Consider the following 13,654-nt stretch of genomic DNA (forward strand, 5'->3'; position numbering starts at 1 on the left):
TTGTGGTGAATAGATTCTAGGCCCATTATTTGTAGTTCTCCAAAAAGTTTTCAACAACTAAGAAGGTTACATGATGGGATTGTACTTACCTTAGCTTCAGTTGCAAGGTGCAGACTAGTGGAAGGTAATATATTTCTCCTTTATGTTGACTCTATTATCATTTTGCCAAGAAATAAATAATCAAATCTCAAGAATGAACCTAGCATTAATCAAACATTTGGTTTCTAATGTTAGGTCATGTGAATTTAAATAGGATCCAAAGACCGGTTAAGTTTAAACCTTCTTTTTTTTTATTCCAGACGATCTTTTAGTTTGCGAATCTTATATAGATAGTAAAATGACCAAGAGGCCCCTTTATTTTTAAAGGATATAGAACCAAGGAATGTTTGGAATTACTACATACTATCATGTATAGACCTTTTTTTGTGTTTATGCATGGAAACTATAAGTATTTCATCATTTACTGATAAATACTCTAGGTTTTAGATATGTACATAGGAATCTGATGCCTTGAATACTTTCATTAAATTTAAGCCGAGAATGGATAACCTATTGAGTAAACATATCAGTCATTTCAATTAGACTGAGAAAATATGTCTAGTACGTTTGATTCTTTCTGTGGGAGCATGAGATTACATTCCAATTGGGTGCACCTAAGACTCCATTGCAAAATGGAGTAATGGAAAGAAGATTTCAAACTTTGATAAACATAGTGAGATTGGTGATTGGTTTCTCATTACTTCCCACATTCTTTTGAGGATATGTGTTAAAGACTATGTAATACCTCTTTTTCTAAAGAAGTGTATCCATTTATAAGATATCAAAGAGGATCACAGTGGTCATTACCTTTATAGTCAGGATCATTAGAAGGTGTTTGTTGATACAAATGTCAAATTTCTAATGAAGACTATATGGTAAGAAATAAGGAAAAAAATGATATAGATTGGAGGAAGCATTAGAAGATAATCCCATTTTTGCACAAGATGCTATGGATCCGGAGGTATAGAGATACCATTCCCATTACTTCTAGTACATGAGTACCCCATCATAGTGGGAGCTTTGTTATCCCATGGATAATGATGAAGCAATGAGTGTGTTAGTGCTTATAACTTGCCAATATGTTATGGAGGGATAATTAGAATCCTCGAGATTCTAACTTAGTTTGGGTTCCTGTAGAAGCACCTGAAGAGATCAAACTCATAGGTGTAAGTTGGTTTACAAGGGGAACAAAGGAGTAGATGGAAAGTTTGAATTTTGTGTGGCTAGGTTGTAGCTAAAGGTTATAGTTTCACCAGTATCCCTACTCAAATCTATCAGAGTACACCTATCCATTACGGTTTATCTCATTTATGAGATATAGCAATAGGATGTTGAGATAGCACTCTTGAATGATTATCTTGATATTAGCATCTTTTATGCAACCAAACATTTTCATAGCAAAGGGCCTTGTGTGTAGAAGAAGGAGTAGGGAAGCATGGTGGTGCTTTTAGATCTTGTAAGCAGATGACAATCTACTCATTTTCAATGATGTAGAGATATTGTCATTATTCAAGATCTATTTTTCTACTTAATTCTAGATAAAAATCTAGATGAGGCGTAATATATTCTTGAGTTTAAGGTCCTTTAGAACTGCAAGAATAGGGAAATTGTACTATATCACTTACATTGGTAAGCATTTGGTTAAGTGCATGATGTAGGAATTTAAGAAGGGTTTGCTAGCCTTTAGGTTTGGAGTTAGCCTTTCTCAAGATCGATGTCCTTAGACATTTGAGGAGAAAGATCTCATTTAGGTGGTACCTTATGCCTTTGCAATAGGTAGCTTATGTAGGTGATGCTATGTTCGAAACCATATATTTGCTTTGTTGTAGGTATTGTGAGTAGATATCAGTCAAATCTAGGTCAAAAGCTTTGGACAGTTGTCAAGCATATATTCAAGTATCTTTGGAGAATGAGAGATTATGTGCTTGTGTCTCAGAGTGTTGAGGTCTTATAAAGGGGTGATGTGACAGTTGAATAGATACCTTATGTGGAGAACCTGACAAATCCTTTAACCATGAAATTGACTAGGAGAGTCTTTGATGGTCATAAGGATAGCATAGGTTTCAGATGAGTATCTAGCATGCTTTGATAGCATGGTGCTTTAAGGGCTATTGGGAGAATGTTAGGAAATAGACCTAAAAAGCATCACATGATGTAACAAATTTGAGATACATTATTCATTTAATCATATTCATGGTTCACTTTTATTTATCCTTATTCCATGCATTATACTCTATGAGCATTCTAGCCTAGCATCTTTTGCATTGTACATGACTTGGGTGCATTAGGAGTTGCACAGAAGATTCAAGTCATGGGTTCCTTGAAAGTAGATGATTTGTTCACAGCAGGTTCGTGGACTTAGGCAATCCATTTTAGGTTGTAGTACACTACCTCCTAATTGGAGAGATGACAAGTATTGATTATCGGGATGGGTTCCCATGGTAAGTGCACTAATGTGTATAGTTACACATTGGACAGGACCTATGGTGAGTCATTACATAAGACTATTGAGTAGTCATGACTTCACCGAGTTTCTATACTGTATAGTGTCTTAACCTTGAGAGAATATTGAGCTTGTGCAGAAGTTAGTAGTGGCTTTGACTTAAGGGTGAGATCGTAAGCTGATCATATATTCCTTATGAATTGGGTCGTTGTTGATGGAAGCTTGTAGCAATAGGCATTCTCAATAAAGGCACCATGATATCTCGTGGACTTTAAGACAATGTATCCTCTCGAGTAATCTTAAGGATGTGTGATCATGAAATCTATGGGCCCGCAGTAATTCTTTTAGTGGAATTTGATAGATGATCTTAGTGAGCTAGAATATGTCATTTGATTACATAATAAGAGGATCTGTAACTCAAGGATTGTAGAGGTAATCTTGAAAGGTTGATAGCATTCACCTTATTAGAATACAGATGACTAGTTCATGGGGAGACTGTATACAATAGATAGTAGGTCACGGACCCGAGCACTTGGTGTCTTGTTGTAATATACATAGGGTACTGGCGTTCAATTGATTCTTTCTAGTGGAATGTTAAATCAACTTCAGAATTGGATTTTGAGGGAGCCAGTACTTCTCTGGGTCTTAATGGTCCAAGCCCTGAGCTCATATTCCTTGATGACACAATTTATGAGGGTTGGATGGGTTTTTAGTTCACTTTTGTGCATAAGGATGTTTAGGTAATTATGAAAGGTTGCACAAGGATAAGTGAGTGGCATCTTTGGACTAGGCTAATTGATTAATTAGGGCCTTGTATGGTTAATTAATCAATTAGCAACCTTTTTTGGATAGATTAAGTGACCCAAGCCCATGGTGGGTTTAAGTCACTTAAGCCTAGTAGGAAGCTTATAAATACCCCTTTAGGGGTTAGGGTTTCTAAGTCTTGTTATTCTCCCCTTCAGTCTAGAAAGAAAACCCTAGTCTCCACCCTTGAGATATCCACCATCTCAGTGCCTAGACACAAGGAAGAATCATCAGGCGAAAGATCATGGTGTTTACGAGATCTACTATGACTTTGGAGTCATCTACATCGACTAGAATCGATTTGAGAACATTCAGATCAAAGGTATGTGGCTTTGTTCTCTATCTCTATGTTTTCTATGGTATTCTTATTATTTTTTAATAGCTATTTATCCACTACGATAGATTTAGAGAGTCTAAGATGGACTTGCATGCATCCTACGTGATCCAAGGCATGGGAACGGAGCAATCTAGGGTTCCCAACAAATTCATCCCATGTAAAATATATCACCAATTATATATATACTAAAAGTCATCATATAAACAAAAATATTAAAAGATTATTCTAAAGAACAAATTAATTATAATTAAATAAAAAAATCTCATTTAATTGATTACCAAAAATATAAAAATTATCATGATAATTTTCTTCATAGTTCTTTTAATATCATTAATATATTAATTAAATATTAAAAATTAGACATATATCATCATTTATTTTATATAATTTAATACAATTGAATTAAATGGATCATAATTTTAATATTAAATATATTTTAAAATTAAATATATTATAATCAAATGCCTTAATATTATTATTGAATAATTTTTTTATATAATTTAATAATAAATGTACACTTATAAAATTCATATTTTTTTATCGACGCATATAATATTATTATCAAATATGATAAACTATATCATACATATATCAATTTATTCAACAAAACAATTTTAAAATATCTATTATACTTCTAATTTCATTTCTAAGAGTTTTTTCTTATGTTTCTATAAGTTTTGATCAATTTTAGGTTCATTAATATTTTGTGTCAAAATATCCACTGATACATTTTCGATATATCCGTAAAATCGAAGTACTGATATATTCATGATTACAGATATTTTCATCATTGATTCCAACCAACCAATGTTCCCCCTTATATCCATTGAAACAACTATTTTGACCAAACCCTTCACAACCCAAAGTAGTATACGAATGGAATGAGTGCATATAATAAGAATCTTCCTAACAAATTCAGTCTTTCTTAATAAAGAAAAAATATAAACAATATGGTAAATCCACTAACATGTTCCATCGTGTTATAGAACAAATTAAAACATAAATATATTAATAATCCATGAAAAGTCAACATACATGCTCATATGCACCCCAAAAATCGATAAGTTTCCTAAACTAGGTAAAAATAAATGGGGAAAATTAGGATTTTGTGTAAAAGATAAGAAATATTTTCAAAAAATATAACTTTTCATTTTTTTTTAATCTAAAAAGATAAAAAAATAAAAAAATAGAAAAAATAAAACACGTTTTATTTCATATGAAGAAACTCTTTACTCAAAATTACACTTATTATTCTCATTAGACAATAAGAAAAAATTTTATTTTAAAAATTTAAAATGCCGCCTTATAAAATAATTATTGATTAAATTAAGTATATTATCTAATTAAGTCCCTAGTATGAAACCTTAAAATTATATATATATATATTTATAAATTTATGCTGTCATAAAGTTGGTTTTTTATTTTTTTTTATAAATGCTAATAAAAGTACTTGGTGTTTCTTATCTACTTTTAATTAATTTTATTATCTAAAAAAATCATTGTTTATTGTTCTATTTATGTATTTGTAAACATTATTATATTACAATTAATTTTAATAAAAACAACTTTAACAAAAAGAAAATATGAAAATTATGATGAAAGAAAAAGAAAATATAAACTTAAATATTATACAATGTTATTGGCTTTTAAACAAGAAATAATAATTTTTTTAAAAAAAAATATTTTTAAATAATTATATTATATACATGTAATTATCTTTTTTATTATAATAAACAAGAAAATTTTATTTTTATTATTTTAATAGTTTTTGTATATTTTCAAGAAGGAAAATCCCTCGAAAGAGAGCACATAAGATAGTTCCAGTAGCGTATCATAATATCATTCCCTCCCCTCACCAACTCGCATATAGGATTTGCTCATTCACCTACATCTATACTATAGAGAAGCTACCATATGGTAATAAGGCACTCCTCCTATCTCTTATTTTGATTCTCCTATTCTTACCACTCCCCTCACTCCTCATTTACTGCTTTCTTCTTCTCAAAAAAAGCATACTCCTTTTAACTTCACCTACCTACTTGTTCTCCCTTGGTTTCTAGTCTTGTGTGGTGAAAAAAATAAAAGAAGAGAAAAACTAATTCTAGAAGTGCTAAGGAATTTTATGAATGAAAAAAAAAATTAAATTAAAATTCATGGAAAACAAAGAATTGAAATTTAATTTTGATGATGAAAATAGTTTTAAAGTTATTTTTATTTGCTTTTTATATAAATTAAGTGCTTATATAATATACTTTTTATAGAATCATGTATACTTGTTTGAATAGACAAACTAGAAAAGTAATTCAAAGAACCTACCCTTCCCTCATCAAATGTCTTCTAAATCTATATTTTGGTATTCTAGTTTAATGTGTGATTCAAAAATTCAATGTTTGAAATGTTATTGCACAATGACATATAACACTTGGGACTAAGTTACTCTTTAGAAAAGGACTTGATAAAGCATCATGACTATTGGTTGAAAACTTGAGATGGGCATCTTGCACCACTATCTTGGATGGATGTTTGTGTCAAAAAGCTGACATTGAAGCTACTCAATTCCAATCCATTCATAATTTAGTCTGTCATTCATTATTGCTAACAATAACATTTCACAAACCTCACTTCAATTACCATTGTTATTAGTACTTTATCACATTATACAACTCTAACTAGACCGCACAATGGCAAATTCCACTGTTCCTATAAAATTATATAATGTGTCAATAAGAGGTTGACCTTAATACTTCTCACTAGTTGATTTCTAAGTTAATTAAAACTTAGTCATTTATTGTATTTCTTTTTTGTATTTCATCTTTTCAATCCATTATTTTATTAAATTAGTTTTGTATTTCTTCAACGTAATGTAATGTGTTAGGCCCTAAAATAGTCTTATCTAGTCTAAAATTTGTCTTTTGCCTCAATATCGATCTAGTACCAATAGCTCATATCAATATATACTTTGTAATATTATATATTATGAAACAAACCAACATTGATTACACTACAACCAACCAAACCCTATAAAAAGCACATAAAATTGATTATAAAAAAGGTAAAACTAGAGTACAACCTTCAATATCAAAGGGATCAAGCATAGGCCAATAATCATATCATCAACTTTATATCGAATCAAAATCTATTCAAACTCAAAAGTCTTTCAATGATAAAAAAATTCATACTAATTAGGTTATCAATAATATAAACTTCATACTTGCTTGTTAAAAAAAGAAAAGTAATGAAGACAAGAAGCTAGCACCAAACTCTTCAATAAAATTTTGTAGATGTGTAGAGATACATGTGGGGGAATACATGTTTCTTAGAAAGTTAAAAAATTCTAGGGAAATTTTTTTTCTTTAATCAGAATGTAAATTACAATGGGCATCCATTGTTACTTTCCCTTCTCCAATTTTTATGGTTTTGGTGCACACCGACTTTAGGTAGAATCAAATTAAAAACATAAATCAAAGTAATATTCCTTATTGATATATGTTAAAGGGTCCTAAAGAGGTATCCCTTACACTTGGGTAGAATCTATGATTCAGGTATGAATGTCTAGGATAGAAAGATTAAGGTTTCAGGACAAGATAGTAAATGTTTGGGGCACTATTAATTCATATAATTTTTTATTTTATTTTATTTTTTTGTAAAAGTAGATTTAATTTAGATGCAAAGAAAATACGAGAATAGTAATTAAAATTTTGAATTGTAAAAATTTAGTGACTTGGAATCAAATGTCACAGGAAAAAAGTAAGTGCCAATTCAACAATTGGGATTTATTTTGATCTATGTATCATGTTCTGAGAATTTTGAGAAGCTATTTGTTGAAATGTCTGAATGAATGTAACTACATTAATTTTTTTTTTTTTTTTTTTTTTAACTATGAAATTGATTCCTTGACTTCTTTGGATATGAGACCATAATTTAGATTCTTGACTCTACTACTTTTTTTTTTTTTTTTTTTTAAGCACTCTGTATTTTCTACCCTCCGTCTTGATCTTTGGGGTAAGAAATGTTGAAGAAGGATTCTAAACCAATATTTAATTCTTATGCTCCTTCTAATTGGTTAGGCAAATGACTTGGGTTTCAGCCCATGAATCTAGAAATATACCACATGAAAAAAGAGGCAGTACAAGCTTTTACAGGAGTGTAATATATAACATATCCGAAAGAACAATACTTTGAAGTCTATGAAAAACAAAATCCAACACATATACAATGCATGATAACAACTTTACATGGAGAAGGGAGGACCCTCAACTATCATGACCCAGCAGCTCACCCAACGTTATCATGGAAAATGGTTTTGACAATGGTGGCCACTGTGTTGAGAGTGCTCGACCAACTTGTTGCATAGTCGGCCGAGATTGGGGATTAACACGCAAGCATGCAAATGCTAACTTCACTACAGCCACTACTTCCTCAGCCACTTGATTCACAGGAGGTGAGAGGCGCTGGTCCATCACATCATTCAATAGGCGATGGTCCACAGTTGATGGTGATGAGGATGATGAGGACGCTGACGATAACAGGGACGAGATGAGTTCTCCAGGATGCTTTCCCATAATTACTTCCAATGTTACCACTCCGAAGCTATAAACATCAGTTTTATTATCAACCTTCATGGTGTAAGCAAGTTCTGCAAAGAAGATTTGATCATGCTCTGTTCTGCTAAGCAATTATAAGAGTCTTATATATGATGTATAGAGGCAGTTTAGAGGTAAGCAAGGAACTAAGAAAATTGTACCTGGAGCAGTATAACCAAAAGTTCCTGCAAATGAAGTCCAATTAGATGAGTCCAACTTTAAAAGCCTAGCCGTGCCAAAGTCAGATACATGAGCCTCATATTCTGAATCTAACAAAACATTGTTGCTCGATATGTCTCGATGAACTATAGGAGGTGAGCAATCATGGTGCATGTAAGATAAAGCTTTAGCCACGCCTTTAACAATGTTTAGCCTCACATTCCAATCTAATTTTTCTGCTTCTTCGTCGTTGCTTAGAATGTTTCGCAAGCTCCCCTTTTCCATAAACTCATAAACCAAAAATGAGATCTCTGCAAATGAACTGAAGCCATAAAGCTTGACGATGTTGCGATGCCTTATCTGTGTTAAAGCATGAATCTCGCTTTTGAAAGCTTTCAAATCAGCCATATCTCCATCTTGTGATGAGTGAAGTTTTTTCACAGCAACAACCCGGCCTGTTGGCAACTCAGCCTTGTAAACAGTACCATATCCTCCAGTGCCGATACACTGTTTCGAACTGAAATTGTCGGTCCCCTGTATGATGTGCTCATACAACAATTCTCCATCATGACCCCATATTGCAAATAGATCTTCAACATCTGCTTCTGGAGACTTGGTTTTTCTCTTCCTCAATTTTTGGAAAAGAAAACAAATGCCAATAATAAAAGCAAATAAGAACAATAGAGTGCTCACAATGAGGAGCACTATGATCAAAACAGAAAACTTGTTGGCCCTCTTTCGACTGGCACTGCATGGCTTGAGATGAGTGACATTATTTCCACACAGACCTTTATTATTTTTTAATGCCTCAAATGAAGCGAAAGCTTTGATGTTGGGGAGAGGACCTTCCAACTGATTGTAGGATATATCAGCAACTGTCAGGCTTATCAGATCATCAAAAGTGTGTGGGATGGTGCCAGAGAGCCCGTTATGGGAGAGATTCAACGTTTCCAGGTTCTGTAATTCTCCAAGCAGTGGTGGAACCTCTCCTATCAACATATTTTGACTAAGATCGAGACTTTCAAGATGGTGCATCTTTCCAATTTCGTCAGGAATGCTATCCACAAATCTATTCTCACTCAAGTTGAAGGACCGTAATTTCCAAAAGTTTCCTAGCTGTCTGGGAATTGGACCGCTTAAGTTGTTTGACGCCAAGTTAAGAATTTCAAGATTGAATAAGTTTCCCAATTCCAAAGGAATACTGCTTGAAAGATTGTTGTCTCCCAACAACAATATGAACAATGATGGCAACATACCCAACTCTTTTGGGATCTTCCCGCTTAGATGATTGGCGGAGAGATCAAGTTGTTGCAGTTGAATTGCTTTCCCAAGTTGAGGCGGTATAGCACCAGAAATATTGTTGTTGGAGATGCTCAGGCTTGTGAGCATGTGGCACTGCCCCCATTTCTCAGAAAGCTCACCATAAAAATTGTTGCTGCTTAGATCAATATAATTTAGGGTCGGGTACACACCAAAACTTTCGGCTATGTCTCCCATCAGTTGGTTTCTTTCAAGCCTAACTCTGACTAAGCTAGTGCAATTTTTCAAGCTTTTTGGTATGGGACCAGTGAAATGGTTTCCAAAGGCCGTAAAGTTTTCAAGAACACCACCAAGGCATATCTCTTGTGGTAGTTGGCCAATGAAGTTATTCTCAAATAACTGTAAAGATTTCAAATGAGTGATATTATTCATTTCAAGAGGAATGGCACCACTAAGCTCGTTGTGATTTAGGAACAAAAAGGTTAAGCTGGACAAGTTTCCTATGGAAGCTGGTATTGAACCATTGAGATTGTTAACTGACAATATAAGATCATCAAGCAATCTCAACCATCCAATTTCTTGAGGGATTGAACCAGAAAGTTTGTTTGTATGAAGGTGCAAAGAGGTTAAGTTCCTCAAGTTACCTATGGATGGAGGGATTGGACCAGTGAGACTATTAGCTGCCAAGTCAAGATCATTAAGTGATGTCAACCATCCAATTTCCTGAGGGATAGAACCAGAAAGCTTGTTCTCAAAAAGATATAAAATGGTTAAGTTTCTCAAGTTTCCAATGGATGGAGGGATTTGACCAATGAGACTATTAGTTGCCAACTCAAGATCATTGAGTAATGTCAACAATCCAATTTCTTGAGGAATAGAACCAGAAAGTTTGTTTGTATGAAGGTACAAAGTGGTTAAGTTCCTCAAGTTACCTATGGAAGGAGGGATTGGGCCTCTGAAATTATTAGAAGACAATGCTAGAAAGCTAAGAGATGTTAGAAATCCAAGTTGAGGAGATATTACACCAGAGAAATGATTGAAACCAAAGTTAAGATTTGTGATCAGTTTGGAAAGATTACCAATGTTGATTGGAATGGTTCCATAAAGGGAGTTGTTATAAAGATTAAGAGTGAGAAGGTTGGGGAGTGATGAGAAATTGAGACTGTGGAGTGTACCTCTCAAACCGCAACTGCCAAGGTCTAAATCGGAGACACTTCCTGACTTGCGACAAGTCACTCCAAACCAATGATGGCAAGAATTGCGTCCAGACCAAGAAGAGAGGAAAGATTGGGTTTGATTATCGAGACTGACCTTCCATGTTAGAAGAGCGAGTGCTTCTTGATCTTGTTCAACTTTCAAAAGAGAAGTGGTAGGGGTAGAGGCAGATGTAAAAGTGACATGGAATAATGATATTGAGTATAGAAGGAAAAGGAGAAATATGAAGAAGCAAGGAGTGATGATGAGTCGGCGGTGTAAGGAGTAGGATGAAGAATATTCAAGGGCCATTGTTGAATTGGTAGAAAGGAAGTTATTAAGAGGTTTACTTGGAGGGAAGAATGAAGATGAAACACTTATTTATAGACTTAAATGTGATACATCCAACATTTCCATTAGTTGATGTTGACATCGAACCACCTGCTTCATCTACGATTAATGGAACTAAAAAGGATTATATACATGAGTTCAATTCCACACTTATTTTATTTTATTTTATCAAATAGTACTATATTCTAGGACCCAAAACTTTCTTAGCACATAATGTTGAAAATCTACCAAATTTTACCAAATCTTTTCTATACAAGCCAAAATTGAATCAAGTTGAATTGGATTCTTTAGTTTCTTTTCAAATATACTAAAATTTATTAAAAATAACTAGAGGTAAAGATTCTTAATGAAAACATTCCAAAATTGAAACTATGTAAACATTATTAAGTGGACCCACAATCTATTGAAATAACACATGGAAAACTTACCAATTGATCTTGTTTAAACTTCCTATTACAATTTCTTTTTTTAAAAATAAATAAAAATAAATCCCTAGACGGGATTGAATATGTGAGGCTCAGCAGAATCATAAAAATCAGACGAAAATCTTTTGGGCATTACCACATAAAAGATGCAGAACCACACATGCAGTTTTCTTATCAACCAGTCATCTTGACAACCCACTTTGAAGCCCACTTGGGCTTGCCATCACCCTTGATGGACTTACATCATTCAAATTTTCAATGATCTTTAAAGGCGATATGTGCTTCAAGTTGAAAAGGATTGTAGTTTTTGTAAGATTGTTCGCCTTTGCTATTTGGGAACTCATTTTTCTTTTTCTTTTTTCTTTTTTTTTTCTTTCTTTTTTTTCCTTTTCCTTTTTTTTTTTTTCATAGAACGTTTACCCTCCTTGAATTTAAAATCCTCTGTTCTCTGTTCAGATTTCAGCTTTGTAATTGGAATCAATAGACCTGATATTCAATTCAATCCAAGTGTTTTTCTGGCCTCCTAAATCCTACACCCTATCTAGGTTTTCCATTTTTGTGAAAAAGTAAATCACCAGGTCTAGGGCCCAACAGGATGGGATTAGATTCAATGTTAGAGACAAAATTTTGTAAAAATATATCTACAAAACCCTCTCAACAGTTGTGGCCATAGCTCAAGACCAAGATGGGAATTTACAATCTAATAATGCTGATGAATTCTTCATTGACTGCTCTACCATACTAGACTTTGACTGAATGCCTGTCATTAATTTGTCGAAAGACATGAAGTTCCTCACATGTAGATATGAACATAAAATTCCCTTGAGTGGAAAAGTCATTGCTTTACTAGTTCTTATCAATAATTGTTTTCAAGGAATCTGAACCTAATATTCATATCATCAATGATAGCCATCAATTATCCTAATTGATGTAAGCGGTCTAATCAAGGCAAAGTATATATGAACTTCATGTATTAAATCTTACTATTAAAGTAGAAAGTGAGGATTGAATCCATTGTATTAAGGCTAAGTAGGGTATTTTACCTAGATTAATTTTTTTTTTCTTTTTAAAAGGTAAAATTTGTATTAAAACTTCATCTATGTCAAGGCATAGCACAAATGAAGGGTGGCATGCTTTCATGTAGAAATAAAATAGAATTTCATTTGCTAAATAGGGTATTTTACCATTGTTGTAAATAATTTCTTTTACGTCTTCCTTCCTAAGAGTCAAGAACTCAAAGATATTTGCTTCCCAATATTTCCCATCCATTCATTCCCATCAATTCTTCATGAAGGATTGGCTTGTAAGAGACCGATTTTATTTTAATTTTTAAAGTATTTAAATAGAAACATGCAATAAAATGATTATACTTTTTCTTTAATTTTATTTAGGTTTCCAAAATTATTATTTCTCAAATATATTATTTAATTATATCAAATAAGAATGTATAATTATCATTTCTTAAGATAGTATTGTTAAATTACTAATCTTTAAAAATTTCATTACGGTAACAAATGTTAAAAAAAAATTATTACTATATTTTTTAAAACTATTAGTCTTGAAATAATTTGTTGTAATTGTATAAAAAGAAGAAATATGATAATTATTTTTGTATAGACAATGATATTTAATTAGTCATTTTTAGATATTCTTAACATGTAAAAAGAAGTAGACTTAACATTTAAGAACATTTAGATATCACTTTAAACAAATATATTATTCAAAATTATACATCTAGCTCTATTACATTTAAGTTAAATAATGTTATAGTCAAAATTCATATTAAAAAACTAATGATACCTAAGAGTAATTCCTATGACATTATAACATGAACTAAAAAAAAAATTAATTCCTTAAGTAGAATTTATATGAAAACTTCATTTATTTTAAGCATGCATTAAAATAATGGTTTATCTTGAATTTATTAACAAACTAAAATAAATAAATTATTTGTATTGTTTATCATCATTAAAAAAGATGTCTTACTTTTCAATTAAAATTACATATTTAGAAATGAATATAGAATTCCCTTTCCAATTGCAAGTTTTTAGTCAAAACT

General features: G+C 32.2%; 1 protein-coding gene across 1 annotated transcript; it reads right to left on the reverse strand.

Moving 5' to 3' along the window:
• Window positions 1-7,876: 7,876 nt before the first annotated feature.
• Window positions 7,877-10,467, reverse strand: LOC117925968 (MDIS1-interacting receptor like kinase 2-like). Its single transcript, XM_034845066.1, has 3 exons — window positions 10,435-10,467; window positions 8,368-10,348; window positions 7,877-8,259 (listed from the first exon to the last, which is right to left on the reverse strand). The coding sequence occupies exons 1-3, from the start codon at window positions 10,465-10,467 to the stop codon at window positions 7,877-7,879; spliced, it is 2,397 nt and encodes a 798-aa protein (XP_034700957.1).
• Window positions 10,468-13,654: the final 3,187 nt, after the last annotated feature.

The sequence above is a fragment of the Vitis riparia genome, chromosome 12 (genome assembly GCF_004353265.1).
Source record: "Vitis riparia cultivar Riparia Gloire de Montpellier isolate 1030 chromosome 12, EGFV_Vit.rip_1.0, whole genome shotgun sequence".
Taxonomy (NCBI): Eukaryota; Viridiplantae; Streptophyta; class Magnoliopsida; order Vitales; family Vitaceae; genus Vitis; species Vitis riparia.